A 22,643-nucleotide genomic window follows, 5' to 3' on the forward strand; every position below is an offset into this window, starting at 1 on the left:
GCGCAAAGTGGATGCCTGGTTTTCATGGCCTGCCCCATTGCTCATATTGCTTTCTGCACTTAGATAATCTTCTGCCATCATCTCCAAATGCCTCCATTCCCACTGGCCTCTGGAGACTAAACTTAGAACTGCCTTGACTGAACTTTCTCCTAGATTTGTGGTTTTAAAAACTCTTTAAAATACAGATCATTTTCGTCAAATGTAAGTATTTACCAGAACCCTGATATGTATGTAGTCCACAACCAACTCTTGTTGAAGCAGGAGTTACAGGCCTCAGAATCCTACACACCTACCTCTAGGACTTGTTTGGAGCCCAGTGGAGAGATCTTTGCTCTTGATGGTCAAATTTACTCTACCTTCTGGATGCCTACAGTGCTCGTCCTGAACCCTTCTTGTGGCCCATTGGCACTTTATGTCTTGTCTTAGGGGTATCTGGCACCTTGTCTACTAGAAGATAAAGTTCTTTGTATACAGAGGACAGATCTTGATCCCCCATGTTGTGTAAAACAATGTCTCACACAGTAAGGATGATCAGGAAATACTATTAATGAATGAATTATGTGGTTCCTATCTGTGTAGGTTAGAATATGAAATCCAGCAGCTGAAACAGAAGATTTATGAGGTCGATGGTGTTCAAAAAAGTCATCATGGGACCCTGGAAGGGAAGGTGGCTTCTTCCAGCTTGCCAGTCAGTGCTGAAAAATCACACCTGGTTCCCCTCATGGATGCCAGGTACTGGACATGAAAGTGATTCCAGGCTTCTCATTTGATGTGACTCAAGGATTCATTGTTTCTCTATTGAACTACTTTGTATCTGGAGGGCTGTATTAAGGGCAACAGGTAGTACATGTGCTTGAGATGTGCTCTGCCTTCATCTGCCATTGGCCTGCCAGTGGTAGGGTAAGAGGTGGTTTCAAGAAAGTCAAGGACTTGAGACCTGGCTAGCCAGATCCATCTTGTTGCAGGTACAGTTGTCCCTTGGTATCTGCATAGGATTGGTTTCAGGACGGCTCTTTGATACAAAATCCACACATCCTGAAGTCCCCCTGTTAGCCCTCTGGAGCCTGCGGTTAGAAACAGTTGCCCTCCTTACATTTTCAATCTGTGTACAGTTGTGGATGTGAAACCACTAATAGGGAGGTCCAACTGTATTTATTGGAAAAAATTCACATATCAGTGGACCTGTGCTGTTCAAACCTGTGTTGTTCAAGAGTCAAGTGTGGTTTGAATGAGAGGGTGGAATGAAAAGTTGCAGGGGAACCAGCTCATCCAGCACAAAGTGAGGCAAGGCCAGGTTGACAAAAACAAAGACCTAGAATTAACTTAACTGTACCAAGGAGGAGGACCTTGTGTTGACAGTTAATTTATATGTCATAGATGAAGTTTGTTATAAAAACTAATATATTCACAATGATTGTGAGTATAATAAATCTATATCTAATGTTACTTTAGTTAAGTGATTTTCAGCTTACGTGGCATTGTGTGTTGCTCTGTGGCTTAGAGCCCGTAGAAAAATCAGCTTAATTATTCTTTGCCTATAAGAAAACAATGATTGGGCTCTTTTACCTAAAATTTTAAGCTCTTTGCCTAACATTTTAGAAAATCTTTTCTCTTTGTTCTGTAGTATAGAAATGATTACAGGATTATGCATGTGTTTATGCAGATTTACTTATTTATTTAGTGAATGTGCTAACATATAAACATGGAAACTATTTAATTTAAAATAATCCATTTGGCTGGGCGTGGTGGCTCACACCTGTAATCCCAGCACTTTGGGAGGCTGAACTGGACAGATCACCAGAGGTCATGAGTTCGAGACCAGCCTGACCAACATAGTGAACCCCTGTCTCCACTAAAAATACAAAAATTAGCCGGGTGTGGTGGCGGGTACCTGTAATCCCAGCCACCTGGGAGGCTAAGGCAGGAGACTCACTTGAACCCGGGAGGTGGAGGTTGCAGTGAGCGGAGATCACACCACAGCCCTCCAGGCTGGGAGACAAGAGTGAGACTCCATCTCAAAAATAGTAATAATCCATCTAATCAGTACCTGTAGAATTGGAGGAGGGGAGTCTAGAACAGAATGACTTCCATTTGGGCACTCTCTGCCACTAGAAAGATTTTCGATGAAGATAAAATTCTCTAGTCTCTCTGGTTCCTCCAGGTGGAATGACCTAAAAACAGTGAGGTGGAATGACCAGAGATTAGACCAAAATCCACTGAGGTGGTCAGGGCTGATAGTTTTGCCTCATACAACTTCACCTACATTTTATGAGATATCAGATAATAAGTTGACACTGCTTCAAAAGTCAGCGGTGTGTGGCTTCATCTCTGTCTTGGCCCTGTCCTGGGCATTTTGGAAGGCAGAGACCTTTAAGATGTGGTCTTGCTGGCCAGGTACAGAGAACCCATTTGGAGAGACAAGACAGACTGGGAATACAAGTATGCAAGACATTGTTCAATCTGAATGAGGAAGATTCGTAGAGAGTATGTCCATCTCTTGCTTATTTTTTTTTTCTTTTTTGGTAATTCTCATACATGACCTTGAGATGTGAGAAATAACTATCATCTGTATTATCCTTTTCTGTATGAGGAACCCAAGGCTCTGTGAATGAAATGTTCTGTCTTGGCGTCAGATCAGAGACCGCAGAGCCTTCTGAAGCCAGTGGTTGATTTCTCCCATCCTACAGCAAGCATTCCACTAAGGACTTGGATGGGATCACTTAGTCTCCTTTCCATTCTCAATAGTCTATTACTTGTTCAATTCTGCCTCATTTGGGCAAAACCCAGAGAGTGAACACGTAGCACCAGATTTCTTGAAAAAAGTAAAAATGTTGAAGTTCTCAAGTTGTTGTTACGTTTGGCATTTAGAATGAGATTGCTCCCTGTCGTGAAGGGCATAGTAAAGAAAGGATCTCAGAATGTCCTGTGCGGTTAGAAGTGTCAGATCTACTCCATCTCCATTGTGTTTCAGGATCAATGCTTACATTGAAAAAGAAGTCCAAAGACGCCTTCAGGATTTGCATCATGTGATTAGTGAAGGCTGCAGTACATCTGCAGACATGATGAAGGTAAGCTGAAGGAGCCAAATAACACGAAGTAACACGTTCATTCATTTTTTTCTTTTCTTTTCTTTTTTTTTTTTTTTTTTTTTGAGACTCAGTCTTGCTCTGTCAACTAGGCTGGAGTGCAATGGCACCATCTTGGCTCACTGCAACCTCCACCTCCCAGTTCAAACGACTCTCATGCCTCAGCCTCCCGAGTAGCTGGGACCATAGGCGCCTGCCACCACACCTGGCTAATTTTTGTATTTTTAGTAGACAGGGTTTCTACCACCATGTTGGCCAGGCTGGTCTCAAACTCCTGACCTCAAGTGATCCGCCCGCCTCGGCTTCCCAAAGTGCTGGGATTACAGGCGTGAGCCTCCTGTAATGAGATTACATTACAGGTGGCTCATGTAAAAGATTAATGGCACTCAGCCCATTAATCTTTCAAGATGACCTTGAAGATAAGTTTTTGGGGGTAGTGGTGGTGGGTTCTTTTGTTTTCCAGTGAGAAAATTCAGATGTGGAATGTTCTAGAAAAAATATTAAATATTACTTGGGCAGAATGTAACAGTTTATAAATAGTATTAATTCAAGAGTAACTTTATTTTATAGTTTTGTAATTCTGCGACAACTTTTAAGCAATTATAAAGTCTAAAATACTTTTTAATTCTACATGCAACATTCTTCTGTTTTCTTCCAAAATACTTCCAAATTCCATATTTATTTAATTTACTTTGTAAATTATCCAAAATATAAATAGAATTTTGACTTTTAGAAGATACATATTTGTGACAAGTCTATATTGAAATAAAGACCGTGCATTTCTATCCTGCAAATTAAGAAATGCCCTAAGGAAATCTTGTTTTTAATATTATTATTAGAATTTTAGGATTAGGAGTAAATAGTTCAGTTCTCTGATGGCAGATGGATCAATAGAGTCGTGTTTATCTTGGGGATATAAATTATTTAGAAGGGTTGTCATTGTTGAATGACAAGTATGTTTATTTAGATTTCCATTCCCATAAATACTTGTAATCAAATCAGTCCCCCGCCCCATAAACTTGCTATAATTTAATATAGAGGGCTTTTTATTTTCTTTTCAGGATAATGAGAAACTTCACAATGGCACCATTCAACGTAAACTAAAATATGAGGTAGGTAATGATTTTTCAGATTGATAGGGTCGCCTTAAATTATGGCATGCTTATGTGATTACATTTTCTTAATGTTTAGTTGCATAATTAGAATTTTGAGGTCCCAACGAGATTAATGGCTAATAGGGAAGGCAAGCTATTATACGGACTTAAAATTAAACGGAATCCTGCAGATTGAAACTGCTTTGACTTTATTTGAATGGTATGTAGCTGTGGAGCTTTGCCCAGTTTTTCATTTGTGACAGTATATTTTCCCTTGGTCTGCATTTAAAAGGCAGAATTATATAATCAGAATCAGATATGGGGTTTGGAATTGAAACTCCGTACTCCTCCTGTCCATTTTATAGACTGTGAGTTGGCAGTAGTACAAAGGACACACTCTTGATTGATTAACTTGTTTCTCTGGTGGATTGTCAAACCAAGGTTTATTTGGGCATGCAATTTGTAAGATTTCACTGGTATTTTCCTCCACTGAGAGGCATGTCCCTCCCATATATTTGTAAATTTAAAAAAAATCAACCTCCCAAAAATAGTAGGTGATGGAAATTTTCCAGATGGTGTTCATACGTTACTGAACAGACAGCAAGAGGTGGATGTTCACAGAGGCTGAGCTGACTTTGGCCGCAGCCACGCCCTCCTGCCAGTCATCCAGTAATGATGTGATCTTCCCCTGGATATCTCCCTCCTCTACAGAGCAAGACACTGGCTTTCATTTCTTTGTGTCCACAGTACCTTGCACATAGCAGGTGCACAGTGATGACTTGTAGATAACAGTAATGATAATTCCTGTTAATGTTCATGGAAACATTTGATTCCCATGAAACAAACCAAAAGGAGAGAGAAATGTAACCTGGGTTAGAACACTTGGGCATTTCTTTTGGCCTTGCTATCTGATTTTCATTAAGTTTGCTTTTATTGCATTTTGGACATATGATCATGGACTTATTTTCATAACTAAATTTGACCTTCTAAACATTGAATCAGAGGACTTGGAATTTATTGTAGGGAAAATGAAATATTAGATCAAGAAGTGGGTACTGTGGATCAATCCCATACAATGTATTTCTATGAAAATTCTCAGTGATTTATAATATATATAATATGGAAAATTGATGTTCTATGGATGAATCAGATAATCAATTCTTTAATCATGTATCAATACAAATGGCTTAGGCTTTTTATTTAACCTCTGAATTGATCTACCCAATGAAACCAATGACAAGAATCATCATGTGCAAAAGAATCACAGAAAGAGATACCACATCCCCATTTCAACTTTTTTTGACACCTTGAACAGAAAAGGCAGTTTTGCCCAGCATGGTATCTTGACCCGCTTCTGCCCAGAGATGCCACTGAGACTTCCAGCCTCATTAGAGAGGAGAGGAGGGAGGTGGATCAGAACGACCCCTGGGATTATCCCATGCTGTGGAGCATCTCAGGCCCTAAAATAACTTCCTCACCATCACAAGAGAGAACTCACCAGCAAAGGGATCAGTCCTCAGTACCCGAGGTATTCCAGGACAGTGAAAACAAATATTGTCATCCCGAGCCTGCTGGCCATTTTGAACCAAAATGTTTTAATCTACCTAAAATCTCTTTTCTTAATGAAAGTAACACCGAAGATGCAGAAGATTTTCAGAGTAAGTCAGAAAATTTCAGTGAGCTGATGACTCATAAAGATGAACACAGCTTGAGAGTCAAGTCCAGTTGGACTTTGCTGCAACACACATCCCAAGAAGTGTCTATAAATAGTGGAGGCAAGCAGGCCAGGCAAGGCAAGGTGCTCCGCTTGGTTCTGTCTGAAGGCATTTCCCATGAGGAGAGAGCATCCTGCAGTGCCCTGCAGAGTGTACTGGCCTCCGAGTTTTATAGTGAGCAGCAAGGTGAGGAAGAGTTGGATGCTAAAAAAATGAGCTCATCAGAGTCACTGATAAATATCAGAACAGAAGGAAACAACGGACTGGGATATTTTTACCACAAGTTCTCAGACCTTTATAAAGATACCAGCAGTCACCTGCTTCAGGCTGGCACAAAAGCGATCAGCCAAGCCAGGCTCGTGGGAAGTCTGTGTGCCCCAAGGGGGCTCCCCTCCCAGGTAACAACATTCGTCAGAAGCCTGCCATTTCTGAAGCACTTAGCCCCACACATGCCCTTGAAGATTGACATGCAGTCAACAGAATCTCATTCTCCGGAAGCTGGGTTAGGCAGCAGCAAGAGCAAAGCTGCAGAGAGCCTGAGGCCAGCAGAGGGTGCGGAGCCTTACCAGGCGTCTGCCTTTGCAGCTGCAGGTTTACCGGGTTCCTCGCCAAGCTCCGTTTTTCGCCTGGAATATGAAGATGCTAGAAAGAGCTCTGCATTTAAGCAGAGCCTTGTGCAATTCCCGGACCAAATGCTGAAACTTCAAGAGTGCCCTTTGAAAGACCTTCTTAGGCATGTGACTTGTTCTCTACCAGAACCTTTGGGCAACATGAACGAAGTCAAAGGCATTTACTGGCTTGCTGTTGCTAACTGCACAGCACCTGACCCTCAACCAGCATGTTTGCTCCTGCTTCAGTCAACTTTATGTGCTTTGGTCCTGTCAGATAATCTCCTTGGCTCAATGAGCATTTTTCATGCTCTGCCTCTCTCTGGTCTACAGGAGATTCAGATTGGCTTTGGTGGACAGAGTATTCGATTCCTGAGCTCTGCAGAGGGTCTTCTGCTTACTGTGTTCAGTTACAACAAATACCTGTCTCAACAGCTGTGTCGTGACCTCCTGTGTGTCCTGATGCTGGAGCCTGATGCCGCTGCCTGCGCTAATCATCCCTTGCTCCAGCAAGATCTGGTTCAGCTTTCTCTTGATTGGAAAGCAGAAATCCCTGATTTAGTTTTGCCAAATGGAGTTCAGGTGTCATCCAAATTCCAGACTACCTTGGTTGACATGATTTACTTTCTTCATGGAAATATGGAAGGCAATGTCCCTTCCCTGGCAGAAGTTCAGTTACTGCTCTATACAACAGTGAAAGTCGTGGGTGACTCTGGCCGTGACCAGTGCCGGTCGCTAGTCCTTCTGAACACCCACATTGCACTGGTGAAGGAAGACTGTGTTTTTTATCCACGCACTCGATCTCAAAACATACCTCCTCCAGGTGCACAATTTGATGTGATCAAATGCCATGCTTTAAGTGAATTCAGGTGTGCTGTTGTTCCAGAAAAGAAAAATGTGTCAACAGTAGAACTAGTCTTCTTACCGAAACTCAAACCTTCAGTGGGTTCCAGAAATAGTCCGCCTGAGCACCTTCAGGAAGCCTCAAATGTCCAGTTGTTCACCACCCCATTGTATCTTCAAGGCAGTCAGAATGTCGCACATGAGGTCTGGAAACTTACTTTCAATTCTCAAGATGAGGCTCTTTGGCTAATCTCACATTTGACAAGACTCTAAGGAGGAGACTTTTAAAGATGCACTACGTGTTTTTTGAGATCATTAATAAAATAAGCATTGTGAAAACAGTCAAGGCAATGTGAATATCTCCGTGTAGCTAATTGAATTGGAACTGGAAAAATGCAGACTTCTAAAATTGAAAATGTAAATATTTTAAATATCTACAATAAAATAAAAACAGCTAATAGCAGAGCCCTGATAAAATATCTTTATCACCACCTTGCTTCATTTTCTCGAAACTCAGGCTTATAAATTTGTGCCTGCTTCATTATTTGTGAGGTGATTAAAGCATTTCTGATTGTTTGACTTCGTGTCGATTTATAGTGGGGTGGCTTGGAATCTGTCTGTGCCTGCTGGATTCCAACAGGCTAATTTGTGCTGCCTGAAAAAGTGTCCAGTCTGGCAGTGACCTTCATTGACATCCTTGGTTTCAGCTGTGATTAGGATAGTTATGTAGCAGAGCACATTAGTGATGCGTCAAGCTTCCTATGAGGACCCAGGGATTTGAAGTGTCCTCCCTTCACCATGGTATGCAGAATCGAGACAGTGATGCATGCCCTGCAGTGTCTTCTTCCTCAGTTAATTGCCTTTACCTTCCTCCTTTCATACTTCTTGATGATTCCCTTCTAACCCTTGCTATTTCAGCTCCTCACTTGTTGGTGTACCTGCAACTATTCCACCTAACCCGTATCCCCCACCACCACCATATTCCAGTTCTTTCTCAGAACTTTTGTCCTCTATCCTGTAAGTCTCTTTATCTCAGAGTCTCACTTTTTTCTCGTGGCTTCTTTCTGCTGTCTTGTCAAATATATAGTCCCCTTAGAGGCACCTGCCTCTGGCATCTCACCCAGCCACCACTTACAACCTTTGATCGAGGTCTCCTGCTGGCCCCAGCTGGTCCGTTCAGTGGCCTCCCTTCTCAGGCAAGTTCCCTGCTGCATCTGCCCAGGGTGGGGCTTCTCTCTCCATGAAGGTCCACCCAGTAGTCAGCTGCCTCCTCCTAGGTGAGAGGCTTCAAACTGTGCTCTTCAGGGTCTCTAGCTCCTCTGATCAACCCTTTCAGTCCCCCTCTGTCCAAAAATCCTATCAGGTTACATGTTTTGTATTTGTTTTTAATTTCATCTGACCCTAGTTGCTCTGCCACTGTTCTCCCCTCTCAGGTGTGTGTTCTCCTAAATCCAGAGTTCTCAGAAGGAAGGAGATGTGCTTCTGCCTTTGCTTCTGTCTTGCTCTGCCCACGCTCCGTCCACTCTCAGCTGAACCATCTTTAGCCCCCAGTAGCTCTCAGTGGATGTTGGACGCAGCTGAGTGAGTCAGTGATTCTCCTGGCATAGAAGGGCCATTTTCTATTCTGGTCAAATCTTTGGATAAGTGCAACATAAATGTTGTAGTGCCTTCTTCATTTCTGTTCCTAATCAATGACAGAGATGGTGTCAAAGCTTAACACACACAGAAACTTACCATCTTCTTTTGGCCAGGAAGTGCTTGTCTTCCCTCTTTCCCCTGTCAGAGGAATTGACAAGCTACCTACACTGGGTCTACATTCCCACATATTATCCTCTACCTAGTGTTGCAGACACCAACAGGAAAAGACAGGGAATTGAAGAATGTGTTACGATCTACAGACCGGTGGCTGCAGCCTTGTATGCTTCTGACCAGTGGAGGCATTTGGTTTTTTAAGGCAATTGGATTCTCATGTTTTTAGGTTGAGCATGTTTTTGTCACTTCCAAAGCACCCTCTACCCACATACGTAAATACCTTTTTACCTTATACCTAAAGGCTTTTAACTCGTTGATGAGGACATCATTAAAATTAGTCACTAATTTGTCATTATCTTAGTTGGTAGGTCATCTTCCATCATGAACAAACACTCCTAAAACGTACCATGATAGTTTTCTAATATCTTATCAATAATATTTCTCCTAATTTATTTTTTTTTACTTTTTAAAACTAATATATTTTGCATTCCTTTTTTCTTCTTAAGTTGTTCCACCCAGTATTTTCTCATATTTTCTTGATAAGAAAAACAGAGTTATACTGCAATAGTCTTGTGCAAGTTAACAAAGAAAAACAATTAATGATTATGAAGGGCTGAGGGAATAGACTTTAAGATGCCAGCAGAGGGATGCCATGGTCAGGAAAAAGGGAGTGATGAATAAATAGTACATAATTTTAACAAAGAGTATTAAATATTAGACAGATGTGCTTATTCACACAGGCACAGAAGCGTAATTCCACCATGTTGTAAATCATGGTCTTTAGGATTTCTCAGAGATGGAACATGCAGCAGATATGAGCATTGTATAAAAATCATATCACTCATTATAACTTCTGCAGTCTGCTTTATGATCGAAGAAGGCCACAGTGAGGATCATGTTCAGATTGTACCACATAATAGAAGCAGCTTGCAGCATTCAGATTCCGCATGTCACTTCTCTCACCTAAGCATACTTTGTACCTTGAGTTAAGATATAGTTCCTGGGTGTGAGAGTTTGATTTACTGTCTGTGAAATAAATATTAAGGTGGTCGTGATGCCTGTAAAAGCCAGTGGAGTATTGTTGTTGCCATTATCCACTGTGGCTTCAATCCTAGCAGCTCCCTCTGCTGCGGCTTCAATCCTAGCAACTCCCTCTGCTCGTTTCTTCAGGAGTTTATCTAAGCCCACGGCACCCCTAGAGTGGAGCAACTGTGAGAGTCAGAGTATTCAACCTACTGTAACGACATCTCGGCTGTAATGAGTTTCTGAATCAGAAAAAAATAGACACATGCATTCTTGGTTATGTGGCATTCTGCATTGTTACAGTATAGGCATAAACATTTATATTGTGGGACTTCTTAATACATTCTAGACAATAGCTCTTTGAATACTTTTGAAATAGTGATTTCATCTGAATTTGATTAAAATCCATTTTGCACACAGCTGCCTGTTTTACAGACTTGTGGTTGGCAGGATGAATTTATTTAGTCTTTGTTGAAAAACATTTCAAAACAGTGTGTCTCCCTGTTCTCATTACTTTAAAAATGTGCTTGCATCCCTTTGGAAGAGAGTACTTAAGCCTTCCAGCAGTAGTAATTACAGTAATTTTTGCTTACATTCTCTTTCCCAGATGATTTAAAGCTTTGTATGATAAATAGATTAGAGCCACTTTTATTAATGCTGCTTTGATGATCAACCCGGCTTATTGGATAGACCAGTTTCTAATGAGGTCATTTTGTTAATTTAGTTACACAATTTCCAGTATGTAGCTTAGACAACTCTGCCTCATTCCTTAGAATATCTCCTGCGACAGATGTTATATCAGTCTGCGATTGCCAAATAACAAACAACCCCCCCCAAATTTCAGTGGCACATTAAAAATGTTTTTATTTTATTCTGCTGCTTTGCAAGTAGATTGGAGTGGCTGTGCTGTAGGCTGCAGGTCATCTGTTGCTCAGCCAGGGTTGGTCTGCTCCGCACATGTCATTTTGGGATCTGCTCAGAAGGGGAAGTAGCCATCATGGTGATGACAGAAACACAGAAGGGCAGCCCTGCAAGCCTTTGCCTGTGTCTGCTAACATCTTAATGGCCAACACAAGTCACATGACCAAGCCCCAAATCAAGGGGCAAGGAAGCCTCCATCCATCAAGAGGCCATGGTAAGATTCTGGATATGTACGGCTACTACAGGGAGAGAAGAATTGGGACCGGCAATTAATTTTCCATGGATGTATTATGTCAAGGTTCCCAAAGCTCTATTAAAATATAAGACTTGGATGAAACTTGTAGGACTTCTCCCTAATGGAAACATTCAGGTACCGGGAAGAGTGTGCCCTAGGACCTTTTAAGTTACCTATTCAATTTGAGTACCTCCATGGATGAGCTGATTGCTTTCTACCTCTGAAGCAGTTTATTCATTGGGAACTGCTCTTACTGTTACACCATTCTTTCCATAATCTCCCTTATTGTGATCTCCATCTGCATAGTCTGCAGAGTCTGTTCATCCATGGCACCCTCTGTTGCAGAAAAAACAAATGTATTTTGCAATCTGCATTATACACAACCCTTCAGAGAAGACACTTCTCGTATGTCTGCCTCCTCTGATTTTTCTCCTTTACCTCCAACACCCTTCCGTCTCTCCACTGTTTCTTACACAATACATTTTTCAAACCATCACCATCAAATCTCTGGTTAAGGATGCACTGTTGTAGTATGCCTTCTTTATGAGGAATAGAATTGAATAAACTAGTTGATGAGAATGAAAGAGATTCTATTATAAGTCACTCCTCCTGCCTTTTAATATCTGGTTAAAATCTTTTGTTGCTGAAGGTGCAGTGGGTTATAGGGATGACAGCAATCCCAGTCACTGTTTATATTGTGGTTTACAATGTATAGGACTTCTTGTTCATATTTTATTCCTTTTGATACTTACGGTGATTCTACTAGAATACAGGAATTCACATTGAACTCCATTTCAGATTTGGAAATTTAGACTAAAAAAGGATTACTAGGTTGAGAATTGGGACTTAAATCTAGACTTTTCTACTCTAGAATATATATATTTGTCCACAGTGCCAAAACTATTTCATAGTCACTGTTATTCCTGACATTGGTAAAATTTTTTATTGATTTTTTTAATAGGAATGACTATGCTGAAATATATATTTCCAAGTATTGCTAAGTTGATTCTTAACTGACTTGTAAATTTATTTTCTTGGAATTCGAGACATTAATAATTATTTCTGTCTGTATGAGTTGTTGTTTTCAAGGATTGCCTTACAAGTTTCTTTTCAATTCCTTTTATTTCCTTGTATGGATCTTATTTCTCCTCTTTGCACTCTGTGTTTTCAGCTCTATAAAAGAAAGCTTAGACACAGTCATAGTGTGAATATGGTGCACGTAAGTTTGTATGTTTACTTTTGCTTCTTTGGCTGGAAGTGCATTCCTGCCTTTTATTTTCTCCTGGGCCTCGCATTCAGCATGGTTTGAACCAAAGCCAGGGCTCAGCAAAAAATGAGTGAGTGAACATCAGTGGTACTTTTCGTGATTAATCAATAACACTGGACCGTTATAATAGAAGGGAGAATATCCGCTTTTCCCTGAGGGTCCTAACCTGTCTGTATTCATGCTTAATAGTGAGAGCCACTTAGCAGTTGTTGCTACATTATCAGCCAGGTATAATAGACCCCACATTTAATCTTTTTAAAATCAGCCATTAATTGATACATTGTTGAAAGATGATGACCACTTAATATAATCTGGTGATCTAGAGAAAAATAGTGACACTTTTAATAGTTTCATGTTGAAACATTAATCCAATATTCAGTATTTCCAAACCTTGAAACAATGTTGGTCAGCTCAGATCTTTGTAGAAGAACTAATTGATTCTGGTGAGAATCATGGATTGGAAATGTCAACTAAACCTTTTAGATTTACCCAAAGGCCACTAAATTTAAGGTATTCTACAAGTACCAGTATCCAACAGTTTGCCATCTTCTGGGTAACTTATCCCTCAGGATATATATATATATCAAAACTTGTATTTGTTTGCTGATGTGAGTCTTCCAAACTCACTTTAGAAATGAGATAATGTTAGCACTGTTTCTCCACACCAGGCTGTCGTTAAGTCCCGTCCTTCACAGGGATGAACAGGATGTGCCTGTATGGCCACGTCTTGGCAAAATCCAGTTCCATTGTATTTGCCAAGCCTTCAAAGATAGAGTAGTGTTAATTAAGACAAGATCCCCTTATAGCAAAGGCAGGCTTCTCTACTGGAAATGGATAGGAACCTGTCTGGTTATTTACCATATACATCATTTGTGCTTGTTCCCGCATGTTATCTTTCTTCCCTGTTTCTTACAACCTGGCTGATCTTGGAGGCTATAATAAATCTCCATCATCTCTTTCCCCAAATCTCCATCGTCTCTTTCCCCAAATCTCCACTTTCAAATTGTTGGGGCATAATAGGTACTCGAGACACAGTAGCTCTAATGAGAACTATCAGTATAGTATGTGTAGTTGAAGAAAAGAAGGATTAGAAATATGTGCTATGGTTGGAACAGGGACAGGAGAATTTGTAACTTTGTTAAATCTAATAAAAAGCCAGGTTTGCCTGTATTTCTGAAGCAAAGCTTGGCTGTGGGCTTCTGGAGGTTAGATGGCAGTCCTTAGGCCAGACCTTGTCATGATCAGTGTAGACTGAATTTGACCGTCTGGTACATAATTAGAATGTTTAGGTACAACTGTTGATGACTCCGTGAGGACTTGGACTGTTTCATGTTCTCTGAGAGCCCGCGGTGATCTGAGTGGATATTAGTGCCACTTCCTGTTCATTTCCTCAATTTGTTCCTTTTGAAGAAAATGGCTTGAGTAGTAAAAGAAGACTTTGAACTGAATATTTACAGTGTACCTTATGTTCTGCCTATTTCTTTCAGCTAAGAACTGGGCTACAGTGTTTCACCAAGAGTGGAAAAATAGCATATTTGTTGCCACAGAGCATTATTTCATTAAAAGCTATCAGAAAAAATATTTTTTGTATTTAACTTTTAAAGATATTTCTTATGTACAGATATACAATTCAAGTTACCAATTATCTACTTTTTCTTGACTTTTTATTTCTAAATAGGACGACTCCATGGCACATTTAAAATCGCTTATACTGTCTTCTGTACTCATCCATGCCAGTTCTGCCCACGGAGAGATGTTCCGAACACCTCCTACTACAATGCCATCAACTTCCCCTTCAGAGTCTAAGAATCTTTTTTGTCACATATAGGGAAACTGTGACAGATTCCAAAATAAATAATGCCATCGAAATATAAAAGCTCCCATAAATAATGGGATATAATGGGATACAGCAAACATTTGCATGTCTAGTATAAACCTCAAGATACTCAAAATATAGCCACTTTCAAATCAAAAATAAAGTTAAGAGACATTTATGTTAGCTTTACTTCCTGTCCAGTATAAACATAGTTTAGGAGAATGTCAATAATTTTTTACACTGTACCCCGAGAATTCCACATTTCTCATGAAATTGACTTCATAAAATAATGTTTACAAATTCACACCACAGTGATGATTTGATGGGAACACATTTTGATTTTTGAATTTATGCATTTGCTCAGATGCCTACCTTGTATTTTAGTTATTCATTTCTGTAGCTGTTCATTTCTGTATACTCATTAATATTTAGTTCATATGAAATCAGTAAGATTGAAGTAAACTGTAGCCAAGGGTGATAGTGGGGACTCTGGCAGTATTTCCCGTCCCCAGTATGATATGTAATGGAAAGAAATATCTTTCTTCTCTGCAGAGGATCCTGTTACGCTTCACTGTCTGGTCCTGTTTGGGACAGTAGCTCTTATATCCAGCCAAGGGCCATGTATTGGTCCAGGCAGTTGCTAGTGTGTCAAGGACTGCCCTAGATTGAGGTGGGCTACATAAATATTATAAGATCTACTCATTCTCAAATACCTGGTCCCTACTCAATTAACTTGCCCAGTGAAATTGTCAAAGGCAGGGATTTTGTGTGTGTGTGTGTGTGTGTGTGTGTGTGTGTGTGTGTGTGTGTGTGAGAAGAATCTATGAGCCTGAGCCTCAAGCAGCTTTCCTTGTATTAGGTATTGGTTTCACCCTGGTACATTCTTAGAAATGGAGAACTCTCCAGTTGTATTAGTCTGTTCTTGCCTTGCTATAAATACCCAAGACTGGGTAATTTATAAGAAGAGAAGTTTAATTGGGTCAGGTTCTGCAGGCTGTGTAGAAAGTATAGCACTGGCTTTTTATTTGGGGGAAGCCTCGGGAAGATCACAATCATAGTGGAAGGTGAAGGGAAAGCAGGCGTATCCCACGGTGGGAGCAGGAGCAAGAGAAAGAGTGGGAGGGAGGTGCCACATGCTTTCAAATGACCAGATCTGGTGAGAACTCACTCATTATCGCAAAGACTGCACCAAGCCCTAAGAGATCCCCCCATGTGACCCAAACACCTCCCACGGGGCCTACCTCCAACACCAAGAATATTGCAACACCTCATGAGATTTGGATGGGGCCAAATATCCAAACCATATCACCAGTTATAAAATGCCCGGACCATCAGTTCCAGTCTTACCTCATTTTAAAAACTGACTTATGAAAAAAGAAAGTTCAGGTCACAAATCTACCATTAGAATATAAATCCATGTAGAGTAGAAACATCAAATGTTTGTTCCAAGCATGTGTACTTGAGAAAAACTAAAGGTCTTAGAAATTACAAATACTTTGTAAAAATTATATTGTATTCCCAAGGCCTGACCCTCTGTGTGGCACATAGGTGGTACCCAGTAAAATAGCAATGTTTCATTATATATCTTAGGGGTGCCTAAAAGAAAAGGTATTTAGAAAGTCAAAGGTAAGTCTCCATTGCTTAGCTGACAGAACATGCCGAGGCAATTTTGACCACTGTTCTTCCTCAGTAAAATTCCTGACATTTGGATGACAAGATACATATTCGTAGTTGTTCTCACTCCATTCCCCATCACAACTTTCTCATCCTGCTGTGATTGCCAGTTCACTTGTCAGAGTCTGCCTCAGACCTTAAGTCCCACAGGGTGGGGCACTATTGTATTCATAGTTGGGTCCCTCCCAAGTAGTTGGAAATATCATGGCCGTTTCCATAGGGGAACTGAGGTGAAGAAAGGGTGAGAGACTTACTCCGAGACCAAGTCCCAGAACTAGGATTGGATTCCACATCTTCTCCTTCCTTCTGAGTCTTGAAGTGAATATCACCTGGAATCCCATGTCCATTTCCTGTGACTACGTCAGGAAAGCAGATACAGTTAGAGTATGTTATGCTTTTGGATACTGTTATCCACACTTTTTTGAGAACCCGAGTCACGTGATCCTAAAAGGTTCAAGTACATAAATGGAGGTATCCCTAGGCAAAACTGTGAAAAACATGAAGTTTGCATCTCAGATCATCTCCCTCACAGGTGTGTGTGTGACCGCCATGTGCCTCAAGTGACAGAAGCCCATATAATTTTTTTTTTTATTTTTATTTTTTTTTGAGATGGAGTCTTGCTCTGTCACCCAGGCTGGAGTACAGTAGTGCAATCTCAGCTCACTGCAACCTCCGCCTCCTGGGTTCGAGTGATTCTCCTGCCTCAGCCTCCCGAGTAGCTGGGATTACAGGCTTGTGCCACCATACCCGGCTAATTTTTTATATTGCTAATTTTTTATATTTTTAGTACAGACAACCTTGCACCATGTTAGCCAGGATGGTCTCAATCTCCTGACCTAGTGATCAGCCTGCCTTGACCTCCCAAAGTGCTGGGATTACAGGTGTGAACCACCGCGGCCAGCCTGTGCATATAGTTTTGAAAGAACTCTAATGATGATCCATCCCTCAACAAGGTCACTTGATGTTTAAAAATTTTTTACTATTTACTATTTATTGTTGGTTGAAGGAAAAAAGATTAATTGCCTTCCCTCCTGCCTTTCCTCCTCCTCACCTCTAAGGACAGAGCCCATAGCTGCTCAGAGATAGCTCTTCGTCAAATTAGCTGTGGTGTTGGCCTTTTGGTCTAACTGATGAAGTGGATCCATGTTCCTCCCAAGGTGCAGCAAGTGGATCTTCCCTTCTCAACTGGTATTACCCATTACTAGTTGTTGCTTAATGTCCCTGCTGTGGCATTCTCCTCTGATGAGGTTGCCCCTAGCTACAATATGCCCACTAATCCCCAATACACACACACACATACACACACACACACGCAGCAGCAACAACAACAGATTGATTCCATGAGAGATCACATCAGATCTGGAAAAAAGATGATATTCCTACTTGAAACATGTAGTTATTAAGCATGACGTAGAAGGGATCAGGTCTTAGGCAGCAGAGCAAGAACTTGTTGGCTGAACTGTGGCATGTGTAGGTTAAAGATGTTTCTTAACATTGCATGTCGTATAAGTAAAACCACTAATTTATTTCTCTGCCTTTTTACCTTTAAATTGATAAATATACTACACATTTAGGAGATGTCTACATTTAAAGTAATTTGGAAATGGACTGTTAGTGAATTGAAAAGCCTTTAGCAAGGCTTATCATGAAGTATCCCCTTTTTAAGAATTTCTTGATGGTTTTGATATCAGGGACAGCTAAATCGGTGTACCATTATGATAAACAATTAATTCTTCTTGCTTTGGGTGACCAGCCATGCGGGGAAAAATTGAGATCCTCTGATAGGCTTTGGAAACTTCGTGCCAAAATGCACACACAGTCAGCTAGATCGAAAGCAGCAATCTGTAGCGAATTGTATGTCCTTGTGTCCTCTGGAAGTCCAAGCTTTCATGCTCACAGCTAAGTTGAGACTCAAGTTACACCTGGCTGAGAACCCTTTCTGCCTGGGAGAAAGGGAGCTTATTGCCCCCTGTTTTCTTTATAGTCACGTAAGTGGGTTCCATTGCATAATCATGGAATTGTCAGCATCTTAAAATCTATGTATGTGTGAAGTGTTCATTAGCTCAATGTATCTCAGATGGATGTAATTATTGTAAAATTTCATGATTGCAGTCTAGAGTAGTGGTGATGAAAGTGGGCCCTAGATTGGCCTGAGTTTAAATCTTGACTCTACCCTGTACCTCCATCAAGTGAGCTCAACCCTCAGTCTTGGGCCTCTCATCTGATAAATAGGGTTAATAATGGCTAATACCTCGTAGGGGGAATTGTGGGGATTAAATGAGCCAATTCATGTAAACTGGTTAATGTAGTCCTTGGCATATAATGAGTATCCAATAAATGCTAACTCTAATTATGATTCTAATTATTTTGTTATTGCTGTTACTTCAAAACCATATGTTTTCTAAAGCCCCAGCTTAGTGCAAACAATAAGGATTGTTCAGAGATTTCTTCCAATTCACACTTAAGATCTTCATTTGGAAGATTTATTTTTTTCATAATGCCTCTTCCTCAGACCCCACTAGTCCCCCACTGCCCAGGCCATAAATATTTGTCAGAGCCAAGTTGAGTATCAAATGGGGCCTAAAGAAAATACTTGGGATTTGTTTTAATTGTGGTTTAAAGAGCTTTCCACACTACACTGGCTTATAAAAATGCCTAAAAGTTAAAAATGAAGTAAATTTGAATAAAATCTCCAGCTTTTGCAGCTTTATAAGTATAGCTGTCTGATAGTGTGTGAAGAAAAAAGTTTGTCAGATGGTCAAGACTTTTCAGAAGACAATCTGGTTTACACTGATTTTTTTTTAAGTCAGGATAATGTAATTTGTCCCTGTTTTTACTTGTTCTTATAAATTGGAAGGAAACTTCAAAGCCAAGCAACACTTCGTAGTGCTTTTGCCCTAACTCCTTGGAATGACATACCTAAAATCATGGTCTTTTTGTTACGAGAGAGGCTTAGCTTTTCTCTTTCAAAGGAAACCATCATTTTTCTAAATAAACCCTACTGGTTTGATGCTCTTTTCTCTACTTGAAACACATTTTCTCCCTCCTACCTAAGCAGGATATTTGCAGTGGAGTGATTCTGGTTTCTCTTTGTTCTCCCTATCTGACGTGCCTTTGATAGCGGATGGTTTCTCGCTCTTTGGGTGCAAATCCAGATGACCTAAAGGACCCAATTAAAATTAGTATCCCACGCTACGTCCTCTGCGGGCAAGGAAAGGATGCACACTTCGAGTTTGAGGTCAAGGTGAGTATCTTCTTGACTCTTCTGGAGAATGGGGATTGGAGACTATGCAGTGCTTTCTCTGTCTTTATATTTTCAAAAGGGGATGAAGCTGCATGTGAATATCCTGTTTGTAAAATAATTTGGTCTTGCCCTTCTTTAAACCAGTCTGTAAAACTCGTGACTGTAACACATGGAAGGAAGTTACCTCATAGAAGGTGTTGGTAAGGCAGACAGAAATGGAATTCCTATCACCCACACCCTACAGGTAGGGTGACCAACCAGCCAGGTTGCCCAGGACTTTCCTAATGTCTGCCCATAAAGTTTCACACTTTGGGAAACCCCACAGTCCTGAGCAAACCAGGACAGTTGGTCACCTTCCCCATGGGCTCAGTCTTAATTTTTCTTATCTATAAAAATGAGACTAATAATATTTATGTCATAGGAATATCAGTGCATATAAAGTGCTGCATCTTGTGGCTGGTATAAACAGTAAATTGTAGCTATTGCTGCTATTACTACTGCTATTTTCGTTGTTGTTTCTATTATTAATTAGGAAGCCTTCCTCATTTGTTTCAAGTGTTTCTTGATTTATACAACTTTCCAGGAAGAGATGTGCCTGTTTCCTTATGTCATGGTTTTCTAAATAATGACTTCATCTTTTTGCTAATTTGCTTTCATTGACTCATAACACTTTATTAAATGATGTTGCTGGCCTCCATCCTCTCCTCAAGGAAGTAATGCTAAATCACACTTCTTTGTTTTTAAGGATCAGCAAGGGTATTGATGTAATGAAGTCCACTAGGATCACCAGTGTATGCATGCATAAGGGTGTTCTTGGAGGCTGTAGGTGGTTTTGTTCAGATCAACACCAGACCATGAATCTGGATACTGAGTTCTGTAGACTCTGACCCCACTGCAATTTGCTGAGGGGCCATAAGTTATCTGAGCCTCAGTTTCCCCATTGATACAATGAGGAAATTGGAAAGTACCAGTGGTCTCCAGATTTTGTTTTATCTGAGAAACCTCTTTGTTCAAAGAATATCTTATGTGGAAGGACACCATAAAAGGCAGAGAAGCCTAGAGCTGCTGGGCATGCAGAGAGTGGGGAGGGAGGAAGGAGCCTAAAGCCAGCCCTCCCCACCGCCTGTCCCCACACCTGATGCATCTCAGGGCAGCCCTGGGCTCTGGGGCATCCCTCCCTTCAGATGTCACATTCTTTCAACCTTCCTGAGGAAATAATGTAAATAACTTCTTTTCTAGCCAATCAGACTTTTAGGATTTTATTTCTATATAATAAGTTTTCCATTAGAAAAGAAAAAAAAAAAAACCACAACAGGGCATCAGTTTATATAGTTGAGGTTTTCATTGAGAAAGCATGATGCCTGCATGTTGTTGTTGCTGTTATTCTTCTTTTTTTTTTTCCCCCCCCTGAGGCGGAGTCTCGCTCTGTTGCCCAGGCTGGAGTGCATTGGTGCGATCTTGACTCACTGCGACCTCTGCCTCCTGGGTTCAAGAGATTCTCCTGCCTCAGCCTCCCGAGTAGCTGGGATTACAGGCACGTGCCACCACGCCTGGCTGATTTTTTGTATTTTTAGTAGAGTCAGGGTTGCACTGTGTTAGCCAGGATGGTCTCGATCTCCTGACCTCATGATCCACCTACCTTGGCCTCCCAAAGTGCTAGGATTACAGGCATGAACCACTACGCCCAGCCTTTGCTGTTATTCTTAACTTTATTGATCCGATTATGTGGGTTCTTATTTAAATGTTATGCTATGTCCTTGATCCACTACTTCCCACTGTCCCTGACCTAATATCTGTCTCCTGGTCAGTTTATTTTTCATTTGTTCTCAACCATTCCAGATTTTGTGTGTGGTGTGTGTGTGTGTATGTGTGCGTGTGTGTGTATAGAATTTCATTTGTACATATATGTGATTATACATAAATATAAAAACAATTTCTGAAGTTGTGTTTGCATTATGGCCATGTTGGTTAATTAGAGAGTGAAGACTGGCTTCCATTAGCTAAGAATTAGAATTCCCCAGCACATAGAACTCACAGCAGTGAAGGACACGCAATGATTTTAGTTGGTACATCGATTTGTTCTACTTTAACACATAAATGTGTTAATAAAATATAACTGTTAAATCAATTTCATGTATAGAATTCAGATAAAGAAGATATTTAATATTTTTAAAACTGCATTGATTTAAATAAAAATTACAAGCAAATAATAGTCAGGTGGTGGTCAGATATGGCCAAAAATGTGAAGATGCTACTGTCCATGAAAGTTAGAGAAACCAAATACAGAAAATTCTATGAGGCCTTATGGAATCTAGGCGATCACTTCAAGATAAATAAATTCCAAATACACAGAGCTCTGCTCTCTTTTCATTTCTCAAGGCAAGTTCTGAAGTGTGTCATTGTTCTGCTTCCTTTTTCTGCTCGTCCTTAGGTGCTGTAATTATGAGCACCAGGAATGTGTAAGCACCAACCTGGGGAATGTCTAGTTCTCCATTTAGACAGGGCCTCCTGATACCTTCACAGGCAGGTGTGTGGAAGCCCTCCACCCCATGTCGATATCTTGTCACGGGGTAATATGAGAAACAGACATGACGTGAATATACAGGCCTTCCCCAGAACAAAACAACAAAAACAGCCTCGCTCCAGGCAAAGAGGTAGCTGCTAAATAGCAGCCCCCCACCCCGCAACCCTCATATCCTGCCCTCTCCAGGCAACCTCAGCAGGTCACACAGCCTCGCTGTGCCTCACCTGTCAAATGGGAATAGTAAAACCCACCCCACTGGGTTGGTATGAGGAGTGGATGAGTTTGTATGTGTGAAGTGCTTAAAACAGTGCCTGCCACGTACTAAGTAATGGGTAAGTGTGGGTTATTAAAAAGAAATAAAAATAAAAATGGGATGAGTGAGACTTTACTTTGAGGCCCCTTCATGACTTTTGATGTACAGTTATGTTTTGATGAGAGTTCTGGATTTTGTTGGGATTTTTTTTCTTTTCGGTTGTTTGGTTGCCCTCAACATTTGGAATTTGAAATTGAGATTGCTGACCTTTTCTCTCAGTCATTTGGACGTGTCGTGCATAGACCCTGTTTTCTAGAACAAATAGTCATGCTTATGGTAATATATGGTAATATTTTGGCTGCTACTAAATTCTTCTCTTGGTGAACCAATGGCTATTTAAGGAGGCTAAGGTAAAAAGTATTATTTTTAAAAGAGAGTATTCTCTTCAGTTTTAAGTTTTTTTGAAGGGAGATTTAACATTAATGTACATACATAGATATATTATTACACTTTATAATTTAGAAAAATCTTTGCTGCTTCTCTTTTAAAAACTCAGTTTTGTTTTTCATTATCTCCCATGATGGTCCT

The 22,643-nt window shown here is 40.6% G+C and overlaps 1 protein-coding gene across 3 annotated transcripts in view; it reads left to right on the forward strand.

The window, feature by feature from the left end:
* KIF16B (kinesin family member 16B) overlaps positions 1–22,643 on the forward strand; it is a 313,597-nt gene that overhangs the window by 204,119 nt on the left and 86,835 nt on the right. The window contains exons 20-23 of one of the 3 annotated variants that reach the window (XM_007960606.3): positions 580–732; positions 2,972–3,068; positions 4,148–4,198; positions 19,156–19,278. In XM_007960606.3, the coding sequence (XP_007958797.3) occupies positions 580–732; positions 2,972–3,068; positions 4,148–4,198; positions 19,156–19,278 (424 nt within the window). Of the gene's footprint in view, positions 1–579; positions 733–2,971; positions 3,069–4,147; positions 4,199–5,495; positions 16,548–19,155; positions 19,279–22,643 lie in introns of those variants that run through there. The other 2 variants (XM_007960575.3, XM_073008383.1) reach the window with 2 other exon arrangements.

This window comes from Chlorocebus sabaeus, chromosome 2, assembly GCF_047675955.1.
Source record: "Chlorocebus sabaeus isolate Y175 chromosome 2, mChlSab1.0.hap1, whole genome shotgun sequence".
NCBI lineage: Eukaryota > Metazoa > Chordata > Mammalia > Primates > Cercopithecidae > Chlorocebus > Chlorocebus sabaeus.